Below are 20,358 nucleotides of genomic sequence, written 5' to 3'. Positions count from 1 at the left end.
CGCTCTCTCTTTCGCTCTCTTTCTCTCTCTCGTCTCTCTTTCCGTACAGACCCTGAAAAAAACAGGAAGCCTACATCCGGCAGTTATTTAATCATTATTGTTGCAGTTTTTTCGACATACACTTTTTTCTGCGGTCGCTACCGTTGCCCGCCATTACGGTGGCGGCAGCGGTCCGAAGGGTTCCCGGGCAAAATTATGTGCGTGTTGAAGGTTTTGGGGTTTAGTGATACAGAGTATGGATTTGGGTTTAGCTGCCGTTGACGGACGATGAAGGACGATTGGTTTTGTGAAAGAAAGGAGGTGGAACGGGGTGGTCACAAACGTTGTAAGAGTAGTACAGAGTAGTGATGGGTAAAGTTGGCAGAAATCCGGAGTCGACTCCGATCCGACTCCGATAAATTCGGAATCGACTCCGGAAGGTAGGTCCGCGCTGCAATATCCGGAGTCGTTCGGAGTCGTCTGGAGTCGCCCGGAGTCGGAGTCGTCCGGAGTCGTTCGGAGTTGTTCGGAGTCGTTTGGAGTCGTCGGAGTTGTTCGGAGTCGTTCGGAGCCGTCGGAGTCGTCCGGAATCATTCGGAGTCGTCTGGAGTCGTCCGGAGACGTTCGGAGTCGTTCAGAGTCGTTCGGAGTCGTCCGGAGTCGTCCGGAGTCGTTCGGAGTCGTCTGGAGTCGTTCGGAGTCGTTCTAAGTCGTTCGACTCCAGACGACTCCGGACGACTCCGGACGACTCCGAACGACTCCGACTCCGGGCGGATCTAGTAGTTCCATTTTGCCAGAGTCGGAATCGAACTAACAATATTCGGAGTCGGATCGGAGTCGTGGGTGCGCTCCATACAGCACATCACTAGTACAGAGTTTGGGACGGAGTAGGATTCCAGAAGTTGTCTAAGGGAAATCGTCTTCAGCGTACCATTTTCGAAAACCTCACTAGGGCCTGGTTGGAGGTAAAACCAGCAGTTTAAACCAAGTTTAGGACTTCTCTAACAAACTTATATATATTCTATGCTGATTTTGTTTTCTTTCGTTTAGAATGGTTTTGTTTGACACTTTTCCGATAGACTCAGTGTCTACAGTAAGCAGCGAATTTGAGCCTGTTCTTGCACTGGGCTCATGGTATAGTTGATATAGGTGCGAGCAACACACAGCATGCGCTATGGTCCTTGCCATTTTTATGTGTGATAGAACAGCATGTTCAGGGGCCGGTCTGGTAGTACAGTCGTCAACTCGTACGACTTAACAACATGCCCGTCATGGGTGTTCAAGCCCCGAATAGACCGTGCCCCCATACGTAGGACTGACTATCCTGCTATGGTAGCAATAAGTCACTGAAAGTCAAGCTCACTTCACTAGTGGATACAGGCAGGCCTTGACCGACAACGGTTGTTGTGCCAATGAAGAAGAAGAACAGCATATAGCGTTACACAGGAGAATATTTTCCTTATACTCTGACGAGCCAAAGAAGACGGGATGAGCAAGGCTCCCAACCGTGTCATGGCGCTTGATTTCCGCATCAGCAGCGACTCACAACACTGATCCGCGGAACTTTTAGAGCTCTTATCCCGCACTTCCCGCTCGCAGGAAGATGCATCCTGAGCAAGAAAAAAAAAAAAAACAACCGATTGCGCTCTCTCACCCGCTCGCACAGCGGATAGGAGCAAACGTGGAATGCTAGCAAGTAATTTACTTACATCCACAAACAACGCATGCTGCTGGCTCAGGGCCAGTAAACTCCGAGCCCAAGCAATAACAAAAAACACTCGCGTCGCACCGCACACGCTCGCCGGATTTCGATTTCGACCATCATCGCCCTATCGCTCAGGCCGGGACCGCGCCACAACTCATTATGCTCGTTCGCGTCCGACCCGCCACGATAGAGCCACTGATCGTAATTGGTTGCTTAGTTCGATGGGTCTGACGCCTTATCGTACTGGTCGGGTTTCAAAATACCTCGTTCCTTCCCCACACGCTGCTGGGCGTAAGGGCATCGGAAACAGACAGACGCACCATGAAGCTCTCGGGTTTCTTCGGGGTACTCGAACAACCCCCCGCTATCGCGCTGACTCGCGATGACCTGTGCAACCCCTTCAAGTTGTCAAGTCAGGCAGCGCGCGCGCCGTGATTCCGGCAATCCTTCCCGGCGCGGAGGTACGAGTCCTGTCGATCCTCCGCTAAGATTTATGCTTTCTTTTGCACGCCCTAGGGCATTTGTGGAGAAAAGAAAAAATCAAATACACAAACACAGACATGATTCTGGTCAAACGTCTCGCGTCCCCGTAAAACCGGCTAGAGTTCTCTTCTTTTTAGACCGGTGTCTCTGCGAGCCTGCAACCGCGCCAGATTCGTTTCCCGATAAGTCCTGATGCAGCTGGAACGTGGAGCTACGCCTAAGGTGGGAGGCTGTGCCAAGGTAAGCCTGAACTCGTGAACGAAGCGCCGGCACTACTATCAACGGGCAAGTACAACCAACCGGCCCCCGGTATCAGCACGGTTCAGCTAAGCTTGTCAGCTCGGCTGTCAAGTTGGCCGTTGGCAGTACTTCACAAAATTCTGAAGCGTGGAAGCCTCGTCTCGTATCAACGCCGGGGTTTCGGTGTTGTGTGTAGTGCGTTAGCGCATCAACGCTTTCATGCACGGGATGGAACAGGTTTCCTGGTGTATGGCAGCTTCTTGTTGAACGTCGCGACGCACACACAAACCACCGTAACATTGCGCAAAAGTGATGCGTCGACGCATTGTTGGTGTGGTTCACGTGGGGAGGTTTGTTTAGTCTGGTGACATCGCCATCCAGTCAAAGTGGAGCGTGACACCGGAACAATACTCTAAACAAACTTCCACCCACTACCATGTACTCCACCTGTGTCTCCTGGGGTTTGCTTCGTTCGATGTATGCCGGACGCCTCTGCCCCGGAGGGGAAGGGGGCAGCCATTTGTTATTGAAATGTGGATCTGCAATCGGGCAAGATCAAATAGGAGATCATAGTCGTTCCGGTACGCTGCCTCTCAGCCACAGGCTGCGGATGGTTCTGCATTCTGTATAGGGTCGACTCCATGAGTCGCCACTCTGGGTATCGCATTCTTCCCGTTTGCTTGTGTGTTGCGGAGATGAGCGACGAACAATCCAGAGCTTATGTCAGCGAGAGAGAGAGATAGAAAGAGAGAGAGAGAGAGAGAGAAAGGTAAAAAAGGAGAGAAAGAGCGTGAGAGATGAGCAGAGCAGAGAGCACTGACAGAGAGATAAACAAGAATTAAACCGACTAGTACACGCTGCTGGAAGTTCCTGCTAGAGAGATGAGGCAATGAAGCACAATTCGTTTGGGTGATTTTTTTTGAATGAACGCAAGCGATTAGTCGCAGCCTCGTGCGCCAGTGAGAGGCGGTGACCACACGACTACAGTGGCGACAGAGGCCGCCGGATCGTTCACATTGGCCGTTAAAAAGGACACACCAGCACGGTACAGCATACAGTGTCCCCCTCGGAGGGTTTAGTGCCCGCGGAATGCACGCAGAAGAAGTTGCAAATTGAGTTCACGGAAATCTCAATCAAACACTGTTGTCAGAAACGACACATCCAACCGGCTGGCCTATTTGTGCCGCCAGCTATATATATGTATATATATTGCATATATATTGCACTGGACTCTGGGCGGGAGAACTGATCGTATCAAGGAGGACACATTTGGCTGGCGTTTGTCTCCACATACGGGCCCGGTCTCTGCCCGTTTGATATGAATTAATACCATTGAGACAGATGGTCCAACTCCGTCTAGGCTCGCTAGCTAAAATGCTGGAGGTTATGTTGCATTTTCAGGACAGAGTTGGTGTTTGTCTGTGTATTCTTCTGGATCTCGATCCTAACGAAGTTTCGATCATGAGCGAACTGCGTCGCCATCGATACCACCACTTGGTGGTTGAACGCTTTCTAACCGCAAAACCGGATTTAGGTATCGGACAGTGTGTGTGTGTGTGTGTGCTACCTGTTTCGATGATTTCCCAGGAGTATTAAAGCACGTCCTCCCAGGTTCCAAGATATACATTACAAATTTATTGGGTTCATCCTTGGACGTTATCTCATCATCTCTCTCTTTTTCTCTCTCTCTCTCGCCTTCATCCATACAAGTCATGGTAACGGTTCGGAATCCGCTTGCAATCAAGTAAAGGTCGCTAAAAATAAGCACCCCAGCGCAACCACTCGGTGTGTGTGTGTGTGTGTGAAAGTTTTATTTCCTAGCAGGTCCTATTTCATTTTTCATCTCCAACCCCAACCCCTGAAACCACAATACCTCAGCGCTTCTGATCGACAATACAATTAGGAGTGCCATCGAGACAGCGCGGGGGTGATTGGAAGCCAATGACTTGGGTCGCCAAACTATACTGAACCAGCTTCAGAGACTCCCCATTCTTCAGAAAGATCATCGGCGGCGTTGTCGAGAGCGACAAAATCGACACGGGGCAAAAATGTTTGCAAATATTTCCTACCGCGTGGCGTGGCTGGCCGTTGCTTATTAAATACACTGACCGGGAAGGTGAAGGAACCATCGCATCACGGGGTTTTTTTTCTTCTTCTTTTTATTTTGTGCCCACACTGGCCCCTGCCCCCTGCCGACATGTTATCTTTTTTTTCAGAAGGGGGACGGGTGGTTACTGCACACCATCTTACGGGTTTTTACGTGCGTTTCTTTTTTAACGCGTTTTGTCTAATTTAATCTATAAATAATGGGCCATATCTTGCGGGTTCGGTGGAGCGGTTGGGCAGGTTGGGCCGGGAATGGTTGCACATTTCTGGCAGATCTTTCTTCCTTCCATCTTCCCTAGGAGGAACTTCCCTGGCACCGGCGAAGAACAAGTACAATAGAACGGAGAGAAACAATCAGCATCAGTGACAAATTCCCCCCCCCCCTTCGTTAGAAAGGCGCGTTAAATGGGCAAACGGGAAGGGCGGTGGGAAGGGCAAAAAATGCGCAAAAGGGGTGTAAAAATGCATAAACTGTGTCGGAAAGTGTTGTGTGTTGGCCACATTTATTTTTCACACTCTTTGCTCCCACTGTTCTTGCTTCCGTTTGACCCGCTGCTGCTAGTTCACTGCAAGTGACGCAAGAGTCACAGTTTGGGGCGCAAAAATGTCACCGCCGGCATGCCGCAAAAGAATGGATCGGGGAAGAAAACCCGGCGAGGCGAAGCCGAACCCGAACAATAATAATTTGCGAAAAATTCGCACTATGCAATGGGCGGGATGCTATCGCGAGCTGTCTATCCGCAGCCAAATGACAACAGATTGCCGGAGGAATTGTGGGCGCATTCTTCGCTATTTCTAAATACCAGGTCAGCAGCAACCAACCAGACCACAGACCCAGCGGCATGCCCGAGTGTTGTAAGTGGTGATGCTTATGACGTGCTGCTTAGTTTTTGTTACTTACTCTCTTGACTGGGGCCACCGACTGACAAACTTGACAGCTTGTCGGGATGATCCGGCAAGAATTGGTTGGGAATTCCAGCTGAATTTGGTAACTTTTCGCACAAGACTACCTTCGCTACGTTGTTGCAGTTTCGATTTGTTTTGTTGGTACGCATACGCAAACGAAAGAGAGAGAGAGAGAGCAACATCTGAAGTTGACAGTGGTGGACCCCAGAATATAGTACCCTCCTCCCCCCCCCCCACACACACACCCCCACTGAGACCGGAAGGTTTAGTTTAGGGGCTCAATTAGAATTTATAACGCATGGGCGCGCTCTCCAGCAAACGCCAACTCGCCGCGCGTCAATCCGGCCGCTTATGCACGGTTGAGGAGGGCGCAAGAGCGGGACAAGACAAAGAACGAGAAAGTGCAACAGAGACAGATCGCCACAAATGCATACCGCACACTGCTCGACCGCCGGAAAGCTTTTCCCCTTTCCGACTGTTTTTTGTGTACGGTTCTCCCCCTGTTTTTTTTGCTAGTGTTTTGTGCTGTGTTTTTGGTCTTCCCATCTCCAGTGTCCACTCTAATTACGTTGTGTTTTCATTGTTTGGATGTGTTTTGTTAGCTTCCTCTTTGTTCTTGTTTTATTAAATTAAATTTTACACTTAACTGTGTGAGTTTTTTTTTTGTTATGACCCGTTTCGGGTTCGAGGTGCTGAATAGTTGTTAATTTTTTAATTTATATTACTTTTTACCATGATCAGCAATTTGAAATCTTTACACTGATAGAACTATATACGATGTCTTGACCTTTTTTAACACACTTGGTATATAAATGTGTTTTTTGTCATGTATCAAATTAAAACACACTTTTTCCATTTTATAACTGTCACTTCCAAGGTTTCTCTCTCACTCTCTCACTCTCTCTCTCTCTCTCTCTCTCTCTCTGCGTGTTTGTTTCCGGCTTCCGGGGAGCTCCCTGGCTGACCGGCACCGCGGAACGTAAATCAGGAACGAAGCCCTAATGCCGACCGCGTTGCCGGAATTGGGACGAATTGGCCGCTCGGCCAATCATAATAAATTAAGCCCAGGACGCGAGATACAGTCACAGGGCAGCAAAAGGGACGCTGAGAGGGGGGAAGAAGGGGGTGGGGCGTGGTGGGAGGTATCCTCGAAAGACTATACGAACATAATCTCGTCCCTTGTACGTAGTCTGTGTGAAGCCTTTCTCGGTTGATAGTTGACTTTTTTTGTGTTTCCATTGTTTTTGTTTCACGATTCTTCTGCCAGTACCTCCTCACCCCCTCTGATCTGATCATAACATGATTTTTAGGTGCATTAGGTTCATCTATTTTCTCGTTTTTGGTCTGATCCCTTTTGGAATGTTGTGTGGTTTTGCTTTTGTGTTGTTATTTTCCCTCGTAGCAAACTAAAGCAAACGCTTGACAAAGATTCAAACGGCTGTTGGGTACGGTCAAGCGGTTGGGTTTGAATATGGCTTGTTTTTGTTGTTGGGTTTGTAACACTGATCAGATCATGTTTCACCGTTCGGTCATGAGGTTTTAAGGATCAAAACGCAAGGGAACAACACAGAAGAGTTGCATGGGTGATCTTTAGAAGCCTCCCACTGTTCTCGATTGTCTCATTCTCTCTCTCTCTCTCTCTCTCTCTCTCTCTGTCTCTCTGTCTCTCTCGCTGCGTTACTCGATGTTGCAAAGGGCGATTTTCCTCAATTTGTATTAATGATGTGTGGCCTGGGCCCCTAAGATGACCAGGGGCAGCATTACGGTATAAGGGAGCAGGGTAGGAAAGTTACAAACAAAAAAAAAAACACTGAATGAAGAGGTAATAATGAAACGATGGCAAGTGCAGCCCGAGAGAGGACGTGGAGGAACTGCACCTCCGGAAGCCGGCACATTTCCGGTGCTCTAATGAATGTGGACGCAACTTGCAAGTGCAGTAAACGCCACCAGCATTCGTTACCAAGCGAAAGTTGACCTTTTTTTCCTCAATTTGTTAACGCATTTGCTTGGACGCTTGTGGCATATGATCACGAGAGAGAGAGAGAGAGAGAAAAATAGAGCGTACTTTTAGCAGCAATTGTGGCTGAGACCATTCCTAACGCTAGTACGACAATGCTGTACTTTAGGTTTGGAGATATTTTTACTAATCAGTCGTCCACAGAGTTGTAATGGTGCTTGCATGCTCCACGTATCTCCGAATATCGTTATAACTGTAAGAGAGACTTCAAAGATTAAATATTTATTTTTGCCTTTCAAGATTTAATGTCATGCGCCTAATGCATCGGAATCGAACATCATCTGTTCTATTTTTTATAATCTTTCAAACACTGTATGGTAAGTTCTAAAACATTGTGCACATAATTGGAAACCCAGTTAGAGTCAAAAGGACAGACAATCTACCTGACCGTTACGGGCAATCACAAATTTCTAACCGAGGCGCCATGGTCCTGTCCCAACACAGCGGGAGAGTTCCAAACGGTTGAACCCATTTCTAAGGTCCACCACATAGACATACAGCCACTGAAACACTTGAGGCACTTGTCCGGTTGCGTAAACAAGACGCGCGCCCAAATAAGGGACCATAGGGCGACACACTTCAGTGGCGCAAGGCGACGAACACAAACCAGAATTTTATTACCGATGTCCCGATGGTTAGCCGGACGTACTCCAGGCATATGCACACGCAAGTGCATGACGGAAGATCGGTTGTTTGTAAACAATCCTTTGAGTGCTGTTTCTTACGCTAAACAATCTGGCTGGAGCGAATCCGACCAATGGATGCTGTTACCCGCAACTTGAGAAGCGCGATTATCGTCAGCATGTTTGTTGAACGGTTCGCCCCTTTTGTTTTTTACGACCGTTGCACGAGGCAGCGTCTTTGCCCTTGCAAGACGTCATGTTTCTGTACCTTGAGTGTCTAAAAATCATACAAGCATCTTTGTACAACTATTCATAATCGCGCATATCACAAACCAGAAAGTTTGCCTCGCTCTAATTCAGAGCTCGTCAATTCCGAACACCTGAAATTTGAAGAGATGTTCAACTTTGCAGATGTTTCTACTATGTGTCAGACCATTCATTCTGATGAAACCTTGTAACGTTTACTATTTATAATATAACTAGATTACGGCCCGTTGCTACTATTTTAAGAAGCATTTTGGCCCGCTTAGTCAAATGAGTTTGACATCGCTGCTCTAATCCTTTGCTAATTCTTTCATTTCATGTCCTCGGCATTGCGAATCGCTTGACGATCACGACCAGAATCAAACGAGCTTCACCGAGCATATCGATGCCAGCTGCGGTAATGATTGCTACATCAAACAGGTAAGTAGACAACAGGTGTCCCTGGAACTCCATCGGGCACCCTTCGTGTACGCTCAATGTTCGCTCGTGTTGTACGTTGTGTCCTTCCTCATAACTCATCTCACTTCAACCGGTGTGCGCGGAGGAGCGCGCGATTGGAGGGGAAATTGTGGCAGGATTGCCTAATGTAAAGGTAAAACTGAACAGATGCAACCTGACCTGCAGTCAACTGGGCCCCATGTTAAGCCCCATCGAAAAAAAAACAACCCTCAGTAAAGAGGACAAAAGCTCGTCATGAAATCTGCTCGTCACACCGGTTGCGCACTAACCCTTTCTAGCGCTAGCCCCGAGAAGTCAAGCATGGTTCCGCATTGCTGGCGAAAGCAGAGGAGCGGAATTCATGTGTTCTGCAATTCTGAGCGCGGGAACATGTTGTGGGCACTAGTTGGGCCCGCTCAACTGCGTGCGGATGCATGAATGGAACATTAATGGTTTACTGTAGCGAAATGAGCAGCTTGCTTTCGATGTTGTGTAACGTTTTTGTGTCTTAGATGTATGTGAATCAGCTGCTTATCTAAATAATTTATTGCAAACGCTTTATCATGATAACTGATTCCAACAGGAAATAATCTTGAATCTTATTCTCCGACTATAGTTGAAAATGGATGAAATTTTGATCGCAGGACAAGAAGAACTTACTTCGAATTTCTAACATATCCCACAGTGTTCTGTAGCAATTGGCTCGAACAAAGAACTCCCAGCTGCAATTGTCTCACTCTCTGTGTCATCGGATCCTCGAGACCAGCAACCATACGCTGGATGGAAAAAACTTCTTTTCTTAGCACTTCGAATTGTGTTTATTGCGTCTCGAGAATAAATAATAATAACGTGATCACATGATCGTTGCGGCAAATGTTTGGGTTTATTTGTGGGCAATTAGCAAATGGTACATATTTCCTGCAATATCCTGCCTTTGTACAAACAAACCACGGGATGCTCGTAAAACTAAATCCGTGCTGGCCCTGCTGCAACCAACTGTGCGGTCGAACGATGGGACCACCAAGTGCATTAGAATATCTCCGCGGTAGATATCATCGCATTTGGATGATGCATTCGTCCGAATAAAGTCAAAAAAAAAAAGGAATGAAAACTGCAGTCACATGAGCGATGCACACGCTTGGCGGTTTGTTTATCGCCGCGCTGAGCGCTCGTAATCTTTGATGGCTTTTTAATTACGCTCAATTATCGTCGCCTGCAAGGCGTGAACCGAAGCTGCTGCTGCCCTGTTTATTTTATATGCATATTTTTCGTGTGTAAATAATACCACCAACGATCCTGGCAAAGTGTGGTCCGAATGCTCTCGGAAGCATTCACTGCTCTGTTTTGATACACAAATATAGATATTGGACACCACTTCATCAGGATGACATCAACGGGCAGGCATGATGTCTTGGAATGTTTTTCCACCCTGCCAGTAAACAAGCCTTTCTTCCTGAGCGAGCTGCCTAAGCTGCACCGAGGCAATGAATGTTTTATGATGCTGACACGTGTAAAGTGGAGCAAATCTACACTTGAAAGCCGAATAGAAATAGATGTCTCATATCCGGTAGAACATGCACGGCGCACGAATGTTTTCCTTTGTAAACGAAAATTTTGAACCGCACCGAAACCATTGCGGTGCGGCACCGAGGGTACCCAATAACACCCATCTGGTACGATTATTTGTTAGCATGTCTAATTTGCTGTGTGTTACATTTGAGCGAGATCGAACTTATTCTTCTCTACGCAGATACGCAGCCCCTTCAACAACGACGTCGCAGTGATGTAATGTGTCACCGCGGACCATCGCCATCAGCTGAGCATAATGGAAAGGGCAGGACGGGGAATCCACAGCTTCCAACACACTTCTGCTTTTTTTTTTTTATGTCGGCCTTCCTCAAACCACGTGCCGGACAGATGATGCCGCCAGCACTAGACTTGGTTTGCAGTTGAAGAATAGGGCTTATTGGTTTCGATGGCTCCAGCCAGAGCCCCAGCTGTGGACAGTTCTCGCAGTGGGGTTGTTAGAATTCAAGTCATCTAAAACCACCAACACACGCAACTTCACATTCCATGGCTGTTTGAAATAAGCGAAGGTTTTTTTTTTTGGTGGCAATATTTCACGTTCGCAACTGTGGTGCTGATTCGGCGGGAAGTATTAAGGATGGTTTAGCAACCATAACAACTTCTTCGCAGTCGTGCGATTGATGGGTTTCCTCAACCAAAGTGGTTTAAATAGCCGCCAGAATTCCGACACCCTGTGATATCTTTCCAGAAGATCCAGAAGCTGGTACTATTTGATAAGGTTCATGACGCGTCAATAGCTTCATCCATTTCAAAGACACCGTTCACGGTAACGTTCCCCGTAGCTGACGTGCCGTGCGATCGGCCGTGCTACTACCGTATCTTGATCTACAGCAGTTTATCTATATTGTGGTTTAAGCGGGTTGGTTCCCACAGCACCCATCACTACGGCACATCTGTTTGGAGAGGGGGCTGGAAGCCGCCACCGTCGAAAGCTTGACAGATGCTCCGCCATTGAGTTTGACCCTTTGACAGTGTCCGGGGCCTCGTCGGGGCGGTTTTAGCTCTGTTTGTCAATATGTGTTTGTAAGACACAAATAACAATCCAATACTGTAGGGTTGGTCAACAACATCCCATCGGACACAAGATAGCCACATAAACATCAATTTTAGTTCATGTCGGAACCAGCTCAATCACTGCCACGATTATCGACCTGTGTTGAATTTGTAGAATCATTTTCAAACATTTGAAGTAACCGTTTTTTTTTTTGCGGTAATAATAACACACCACCTATGCAAGCCCTGCATAGTACATAAAGAACATGTGGTCGATTAGGGGAATATCGATATCACACGACGCAACATACTCAGAGGTTGCGAAGTAGTTGCTTCCCACGTGGTGCACGGCTGGAGGAACGTTTTCACGATCACGGCTTATCTCATCCGTTGCTTGAGACTTTGACTAAGCCTTGCTAAGCCATTGTATATCACTATCCTTTTTTTCTACGACTCCGGGGGGAACGCATAAATCCTCCAATAGTGCTTTTTTCAAGATTGGGCCCTCGGTACCTATGCATCTACTTACGGTGCGCTTTCACTCAGCCACCTCGATCGGACAATGCTACACACACACACACGCACACAAATCAATTGAAAACTTTGCCTGGATTCCCGGCCACTTTACGCCCGCCATCTAGCGGGTGCGCACTCTTATGTTCCTCCCCCTTTGTGCTAACGATGCACTTCCTGCGATTGTTTCGTACATATATTTTCGCACTTATTATGCGTTCGCGCCGTGCTGGTGACGGCTATGGTGTGTACGCGGTGTATTCGTAAGGGAGTTTGTGTGTGTGTGTTTTTTTTTCCTACAGTTTCGATTTTATTGGCGGTACTAATCTCGCTTCTTTCAAGTCTCAATCCCGACCTTTCAAATGGTTAATAGCAAACGGAAGGAAGATAAGTAGAAGGGAAGCGAGAGAATAAAATGTGTGCCTGCGTGCGTGCGTGTTTTTTTTTGTAACGTTTTACAATAATTGCCTTTATTAAAGGCGTGCATTATGAGTGAACATTAAACAGCCAGCATTGCGCACGCATGTATCATAACAGCAGATAGTAGATTGTGCCAGAGCCGATCTCTCTCTCTCTTCTCTCTATCTCTCTCTCTCTTTTTTTCTTTCTCTATTTATCTATCTCTCTCTCTCTTTCGCGTTGTGCCTATATGAACTCTATCTCACTCTTTCCTTCTATCACTCTTCTCAATGGTCAAAACCTTCGCGGACAACCGGACGCTGCCTTGGCGGCACGAGAACAGCAAACCGGCCAATGGGTTGAAAATCTCGCCGCCGACGAGGCAAGTTCAGTTCCTCGCGAGGTGGGTCAAAGATCGCCCGCCTCGGGAAGACGTGTCCGGTCCCGGTACGGTAGGATCCTAAGCGAACGAATCTTGTCGAAAAGCCGAGGGGCACTGCTGGGCACAGTATCATTTTCGTTGATGACCGCTCCCGAGCGGCCCTATCAGCTGGAAGAAATCTTTAATTAGAGGAAGCAGATCCGTTCTTTTAATCATTTTTGTTTATCCCCTTGCGTGCCCTCTTCCCCTCTGTAAAGCAAGTTCTCCCGATCGGATGATTGTTTTGAACAGAAAAAAAATGAGTCTTCACTCTTTTTTAGGAGGCAGACGTGCGAAATGTGCTCTTTGATGATTAAAAGTAAATTAAATTTGATTTACGTAAATAATATATCCAGGAATATATGTGCAAAACTTAAAAGGCAAAGATCCCGACAAAAGAAATGCACAATACATAAAAGTAGTAAAGATCTTTATTTGTATACAGTCATATACATTTACCTACGAGGTAGTCTCTTAAACATGAATTGTTTTGCAACATGAATTTTGTCTTTTCACTATGAATGGTGAACGTTCACAACGTCTGAAGACTAAGCGAAAAATCGAAATTGAGAAAATTTCGAGAATCTCTAGGAATGTTGATAATGTAGCGATCGGTTATGCGAAATAAAAGCAATTATGCTTTTTGATTACCGGTAATTGCTCTGGAAACTGTTTTCAATGTTTTTGAATTGGGAAGTTATAGAGAAATGTGTCATCAAATATGTTGTTTTCTTACGATTCACTAAATCAAGCATCAGTGATATGATATTACAAAAAATAACAGTGACCACGGAATTTTTTCAACTCCTGAACTTGTCTCTATGCTCTTTTGAAGAATCATCTTCAAACGAATTCAGAGTATCTTGGCAAGGAAGTATAAAGAGCCAGCACAAATACACGATATGAACGTCACATTCAGGAAGAAGTCCTACGAGAACAAGGACTTCATTGAAATAGCAACTTCAAGAGCAGTAGGACCTGGCCGTTACTGCTGAAGACTCGCATCATAAAGCGTTCATGATACAGGTTCTTTGATATGGCGAATATCGAAGATATGGTTTTAAGAACATTTCGTGACCCAACAATATCAATTTCGAAACGAAATACTCTTCACACTGCTCCCTCCACCCTAATCTTACTTAACGTCATCCCGAAGTCGGCCCCCCGCTTTCTACGGGAATAAAAATCCCAACCGGATTTTTGTACAGCGGGCAAAAGATGCGGCCTTGCGCATCACACGCGCTACCGCTGGCTAGAAAGCAGAGAGAGAGAGAGAGAGAGGATCAGCTTCTCTCTTTCGTCCCTCTCCCAGTATCAAATCAAAAAGGTGGACAAATTCAACAACGCAAGACCCGTGCTGGTCCGCCCGCGCTTTCCGGGTCGAATTAAGGCGGGCCGCACCAGGGGACGGATGGTAGTAGATGGGCCAGGGTTCAAGCAAGCAAGTGCCTGTTGGGCCATTAAATCTATTAACGGTGGCGGGCTGATTGTAACCTCAGCCAAACCCCTCCAACTCCACCGCTACTGGCACGTTCCAACGCCATCCCCTCTTCGCTCTTCCGCCTCACGTTACCGCTTCTCCGATGTTCCGTTTCTTCGTCTTCCAGTGTACGACGGGCTGCCGGCAGTGGGAGCTTGCCTTAGAGTCGAGCTGCCAGCATGCGTGTGTAAGTATTCGAGCGGCCTGTATGTTTCGGTAGCTCCTCACCCACTCACCCACTAACATCGAATGATCTCTGTTTGCGGTCCCCATCAGAACGTCAGCGACCAGGAGCTGCTGGAGGCCCGCGAATGGTCTTGCATTGCGGGCTGCAACGATGGGCTGAGTCGGTACTTTCGGTGGCTGAAGGCCGAGATCGGGACGCCTCATGCGCCGGCCCTCGTGGCGGATAGCCTGACCGCGACAGCACTCGCGCTGGAGTGGGAGGTGCCGGAGCGGTTGGTGCGGCTGGCCCGGCACCGCAACCGGGGGCCCCGCAGCTACCTCGTCCAGTGGCGGTACGAGGAGGTGGCCGGCGACTGGAAGTACTACCGCAACCAGAGCATGGGCGACAGCTCGACCGTGCGCGTCGACAACCTGCAGCCCTACACCAAGTACCGGGTAAGGTGTTGACGTTACCGCCTCTTTCCGTAACGTTTGCCGTAACAGATTCTTGCTATTTTCCGGTTTTCCACAGTTCCGCGTAGCACTGCTACTATCGCCCCACCACGACCAGGTACTGACGTCCGAGCAGAGTGTCATCATCAGCACGTTGCCGTCCGGGGTTCCAACTTCGGAGCCCACCATCGTGCGGGCCGTTGCCGTCGACCATTCGCGCATATCCATCTCGTGGGAGCCGGGACCGTTTCCCAACGGCCCCGTACTGTCATACGTGCTGCAAATCAAAGACCTTCATCCGATAGGCTACAGTGCGCTCAAGGTGCTGCCCGGTTTCAGGCACTATTATTCTTTACATTCTGAGCATTTCGAGTGTTTAGTTCGGGGGAATTTCCAGGGATTGGGGACTTCTTTATAATGCCTCCGAAGGCTTTTTATGCTACTGCTTCTGTCGCTACTCTTACGTTCCTGAAGTTGGTTTGGCTTTGGAGTTTGGCTTTGGAGTTTGGAGATACTACTCGCACGACCCACTCTGCCTTCTTTCCCGTACTGTGTGCTTTTCTTGATCTATCACCTACGCATCTGACACACCTAACCTTCTTCACAGTGTCTATACTAACGCATCTAAGTGTTTGTGCCGCTTGCATGAGTTTCTCGTTTGTTTGTTTGTTTCGTTTTGTATGCTTTCGTTCATCGCTTCCTCCCCCTTCCCAAGCGACAATCACTAATGCTTTCTGTTCTCGGCACCTCGGCAGGAAATTCCCGAATCGAACACGTCCCGCCATTACATGTTCGAGAAGCTGGAGCCCGAGCGCAACTATTCGGTGTCGGTCGCGATGAGCAACCCGGCCGGCGAGGGACCGGCCTCGGTGGCGCTCGTTGCCACCCCCCCGAAACCGACCGGCCACGAGGAGGCGCTGCAGCCGACCTTCATCCTCGGCGCGGAACGCTCCATCCTGGCGCAGAGTTCGCTCACGCTGTTCTCCGACCCGCCGACGAGCGTGTACGCTAGCGCCGACCACAAGATACGCGGCACGGCCACGCACATCCGGCGCGGGCTGCTGTTCGTGTCGGACGATGCCGGGTACATCTACCGGGCCCCTTACTGGCCGGGGGCGGAGAAGTTTCGCGTCGTCATACTAGCGCCCGGTGCGGCCAACAACTTCCGTCCGACGCTGCTCTCGATCGACTGGCTGAACGAGCATCTGTACGTGCTGGGACAGGCCCGACCGACCAAGCTGTGGCAGATTGCGTACTGCGACTTCAACGGGGGCCACCTGACGGTGGCGATTGCGGGACTGCAGCGGCGTCCGGACCACTTTGCCGTGGATCCGTACAACGGGTACCTGTTCTGGGTGGTGGGCGGGACCGGACCCGACGGTGGGCTGTTCCGGCTCGATCTGGGCGACATCTCGAACGGTGTGCGGCACGAGATCCGGCCGCTGCAGATGGTGCGTGGGCGCAGCTTGGGCGCGTTCACACTCGACCACGCGAACTTCCGGGTGCTGCTGGCGGACCAGGGCCTCAACACGGTGCTGGCCGTGTCGCTGGACGGGAAGAAGCTGGAGGACATCCGGAACAACACGCAGCAGCCACGGTTCGAGCGGGTCAAATCGCTGGCCCGCGCCAACGGCCTGTTCTACTGGACGAACGGGACGGAGGTGTTCGCGGAGGATTACCACCGGCTGCACGACAGCTACTACCACAACGCGTTCCCGATCGCGGCCAACAACACGTACTTCAGCATCAGCGTGAACCTGACGGCGGAGCAGCCCATCCCGGTGCCGGTGAACCCGCCGCGCAACCTGCAGGCGCTCGCGTCCCCCGACAAGCTGAAGGTGTCCTGGGACGTGCCGTACCTGCTCGGGGTGAAGGGGCGCGGCGCCTGGCAGGCCTGGAGCTACCGGGTGGAGGTGAGCGACGAGCAGCTCGGCAGCGTCCTGCACGTGGCGACCGTGAACGGGACGAGCTACGCCTGCGACACGACCGGCCGGCTCCTCCCGAACCGCGTCTACAGCGTGCGGGCGGCCGCCTTCACCGCGGCAGGCCGCGGCCCCTGGAGCCGGGAGTTCCGGGTGCGGACGCTGCGCCCCGCCAGCCGGCACCATCTCGTGTGGGCCAGCACGGACGGCATCGTGCGCAGCGACGTGATCGGCGAGCACGTGGCCACGCTCATACCGCGCTCGCCCGACCTGGACGGTGCGGCCGTCACCAGCCTGGCCTGGCACGCCCGCACCCTGTACGTGGTGAGCAACTCCACCCTGCGGCTGTACCGCGAGCCGGCCGTGCCCGGCGGCGAATGGGCGAAGGTGCGCGAGCTCGAGTCGGTCGAGTGCGTGGCCATCGACTGGATCGGCGAGCGGCTGTACTACTCCAACCCGGCCCAGCAGCTGATCGTGCGGGCCGGGCTGCAGGGCGAGCAGCCCGAACCGATCCACAGCGTGATGAACGTGCGCGAGATCCGGTTCGATGCGTACCGCGGCTTCATCTACTGCTCGTCCGGCCTGATACTGGAGGCGTTCCGGCTGAACGGCAAGAGCCGGGTGCTGTACTTCAGCGAGAAGCGGTTCACCGACAAGCAGATCATCGGCCTGACGCTGGACCACGACGGCGAGCGGCTGTACTGGATCGTGCGGGGTTACTCGCACTCCCATCTTTACTGGGCACCGCTGGCCGGTACGGACGCCGCTCGATCCGCCTCCGGTTCGGGATCGCTTCCCTCCCTGCCACTCGCCGATCAAAAGCCGCTCGGTTCGCTGGTGCACTTTAGCGACCGGTTGCTCTGGCTCAAGGAAAGCCAGGTGGTGGTGGGGGACGCGAGGGGCGAAAATCTGGCCTACATTCGCAACCACCATCTGAACGGGACGCGCGCCCTGGCCCTGATCGATCCGATGCCGGCCACGCCCTCCATCAACGTGCTGCCGGCCAGCGTCAACGCCAGCTCGATACGGGTGACGGGCGACTGGCGGCGGTTCAACGTGAGCTGGACGCCGGTCGAGAACGTCAACTACAGCGGGGTGTTTTACAAGCTGACGCTGAAGCTGCCGGACGCGCGCGACATCGTGCAGGAGCTCACCGTGCCGTACTTTGTCTACGGTGGTGGAGCAGGCGACGAACCCGAGAACGAGGGCGGCTCAGCAGCGAGCGCCGAACAGTGGCCGATACCGCCGTACACTCCGATCGACATTACGGTGCACGCGTTTACGTACTGGCGGTCGTCCGGGTTTTCGACCGTGCGGCGGCACACGCCCGCAGGCAAACCGTCGGTACCGGTGGCGCCCCGTGCCTACATCCAGCATCACTACCTGCCCGGGACGCACGAGCTCAGCACCGGCATTGTGTTCCGGTGGTCACCGCCCGTCGAACCGAACGGCCCGATCGTGGCGTACCGTGTCGACTGCTGGTCGGCTGGACAGGACGACGCGCGCCGCACTGTGCTGGATGGGGCGGAGGTGCAAACGGGACACACGGAGCTGCTCATTCCGGGCGCGGTGCAGCCGAACACGACCTACTACCTGCAGGTGCGCGTCTGCAACGTCGACCACAGTGGCGATCCGAGCGAGATGCGCTCGATACGGCTGGCGGATGGTCGCCCTCTGCCACTGCTGTACGTGGCGACCCAGGATCACATCCTGCTGCTGGATCTCGATCGGCGCGAGAGCACACCGATCGTGGCGACGGCCGTGCCGGCCCTGCTGCTGGCCGAGCTGCGCCACGAGCGCAAGCTGCTGTGGGTGAACCTTAACGGCGAGCTGTTCATGTACGACGAGGCAGACGGGAAGCGCAAAATCGCCCAGGTCCCGTCGCGTGCGACGGCCCTCACTGTGGATTGGGTGGCGCGGGCAGTGTACGTGCGCTCGCAGACACCGTCCGGCAACGGGAGCACTCTGCATGCGTACGATCTGAACCGGTTCGAGAGTGGCGGGTCGGATCCGGTGCATCGGATGGTCAGTCTGCCGGCGGAACCGGCTGTGATCGATCTGCTGCAGGTGCGGCCTGGTGTGGCGGAGTTGGTGGCTGTGTCGCGGTACTCCCGTGCCGGTTACATCGTGTCGCTGGACGAACCGGACCGTGAGCCGGCCCCGTTCAACTGCGGTGTGGAGGCCGTCGAGAGCGAGTGGAATCAACGGCTGTGTGGCGAGTACGATGGCGTCTTTGACGTGGATGGGCAGCGTGGAATCGTGCAGGACGAGGGCTACCTGTACTGGATCGGTCCAGACGATGGGACGGTGTCGGTGCGTGCACGGGACGGCTCACCAACGAGCGACGCTACCACCCAGCAGTTCCCACTGACCGGTGCCGTTGCCCTGCTGCCAGTGCAGCACCGACAAGCCTACCCGCCAGAGCGTTGTCTCGTGCCGGTAGTGCAACAGATCCAATACCTGCCCGAGCTGTACAACAACACGGAGAGCTCGATCACGCTGCGACTGCCCGAACCGGAACGACACGCCGACTGTGAGCGCCGACCACCGGCCGTACGCTACCGCATCCTGTACCAGCAGGAGGACGAAGCGACTGCCGACCTGCACATCGACTACTCGTACGAGAGCAGCCGCACGATCGGGAACCTGCGCCCGTTCACCAACTACCGGTTCGGGGTGGTGCTCACGAGCTACTACCTAGCGGCGGCGACGACCGCTCAGCGCCTGCTGGTCGGGGGCGAACCGTCGATCACCGAGCTGCCGAAGCGCTCCATGCCCGTCGTGTTCCGGACGGCCGTCGGTCCACCGTCCCGACCGGAGGACATTACTGCGTGGCCCGTCAGCCCGACCGAGGCAATCGTAAGCTGGATACCATCGCGCCAGAAGAACAGCCATCACGTTTGGTACGAGATTTGGCGCGCAGAGCCCGACGAACATAAGAACCGACAGCAGCAGGTTGTTACAGGTATGTGTTGGTGGTGTACCGGTTAGCTGATGGGCAGCCGGTACTATCGGGTTCGAATTCGGATCCTCAGAATCCGAAAGTAGCAGCGTTTTTTGTAGGTGCTCGAACTCGAAAATACTCGAACAGTGCCTAATAGTGGTGGGAGCTCAGAATCGGACCTACTCGATTCCGATTCCGTGTTCGGAATCAATTCCGGAGCCGATTCTGATGCTGGAATCGAGTCCGATTCCGGAGTCGATTCCGGAGCCGATTCCGGAGATTCCGGAGTTGAATCCGGAGCCGATTCCGGAGTTGAATCTGGAGCCGATTCCGGAGTTGAATCCGGAGCGGATTTCGGAGTCGACTCTGGAATCGATTCCAGGATCGGAATCCGCTCCGGAATCAGAATAGTCTCCAGAATCGGAATCGTTCTAGGAATCACAATTTGCTCCGGAAACGGAATCAGGTTTGACTCCAGAAATCGAATGGTTTGAATTGAAATAAGAAGTGTGGGAAGCGAAATAAGTCCGCGAATCTCCATGCGAATAGATCATTTACAAGTAAAATTTGATTCTTTTTCGCTATCAACACATAGCATCATTGGACCCAAATGCCTATTCCTATGAAGATGCCGAAACCGACTCCATTCCGGAGCTAATTCTGATTCTGGAGCCAATTCCGATTCCGGAGCCGATTCCGGAACCAATTCCGGAGCCGATT

General features: G+C 51.5%; 1 protein-coding gene across 3 annotated transcripts in view; it reads left to right on the top strand.

Moving 5' to 3' along the window:
* LOC120906050 (protein sevenless) overlaps nucleotides 1-20,358 on the top strand; it is a 32,911-nt gene that overhangs the window by 7,061 nt on the left and 5,492 nt on the right. For 2 of the 3 annotated variants that reach the window (XM_040317451.1, XM_040317450.1), the window contains exons 2-6: nucleotides 8,681-8,743; nucleotides 14,282-14,341; nucleotides 14,431-14,775; nucleotides 14,852-15,094; nucleotides 15,528-19,659. In XM_040317451.1, the coding sequence (XP_040173385.1) occupies nucleotides 8,681-8,743; nucleotides 14,282-14,341; nucleotides 14,431-14,775; nucleotides 14,852-15,094; nucleotides 15,528-19,659 (4,843 nt within the window). The remainder of the gene's footprint in view (nucleotides 1-8,680; nucleotides 8,744-14,281; nucleotides 14,342-14,430; nucleotides 14,776-14,851; nucleotides 15,095-15,527; nucleotides 19,660-20,358) is intronic. The other variant, XM_040317452.1, reaches the window with a different exon arrangement.

The sequence above is a fragment of the Anopheles arabiensis genome, chromosome X (genome assembly GCF_016920715.1).
Source record: "Anopheles arabiensis isolate DONGOLA chromosome X, AaraD3, whole genome shotgun sequence".
Lineage (NCBI taxonomy): Eukaryota > Metazoa > Arthropoda > Insecta > Diptera > Culicidae > Anopheles > Anopheles arabiensis.
The sequence above is the reverse complement of the archived record's forward strand: the minus strand, read 5'-3'. Positions and strand labels throughout refer to the sequence as shown.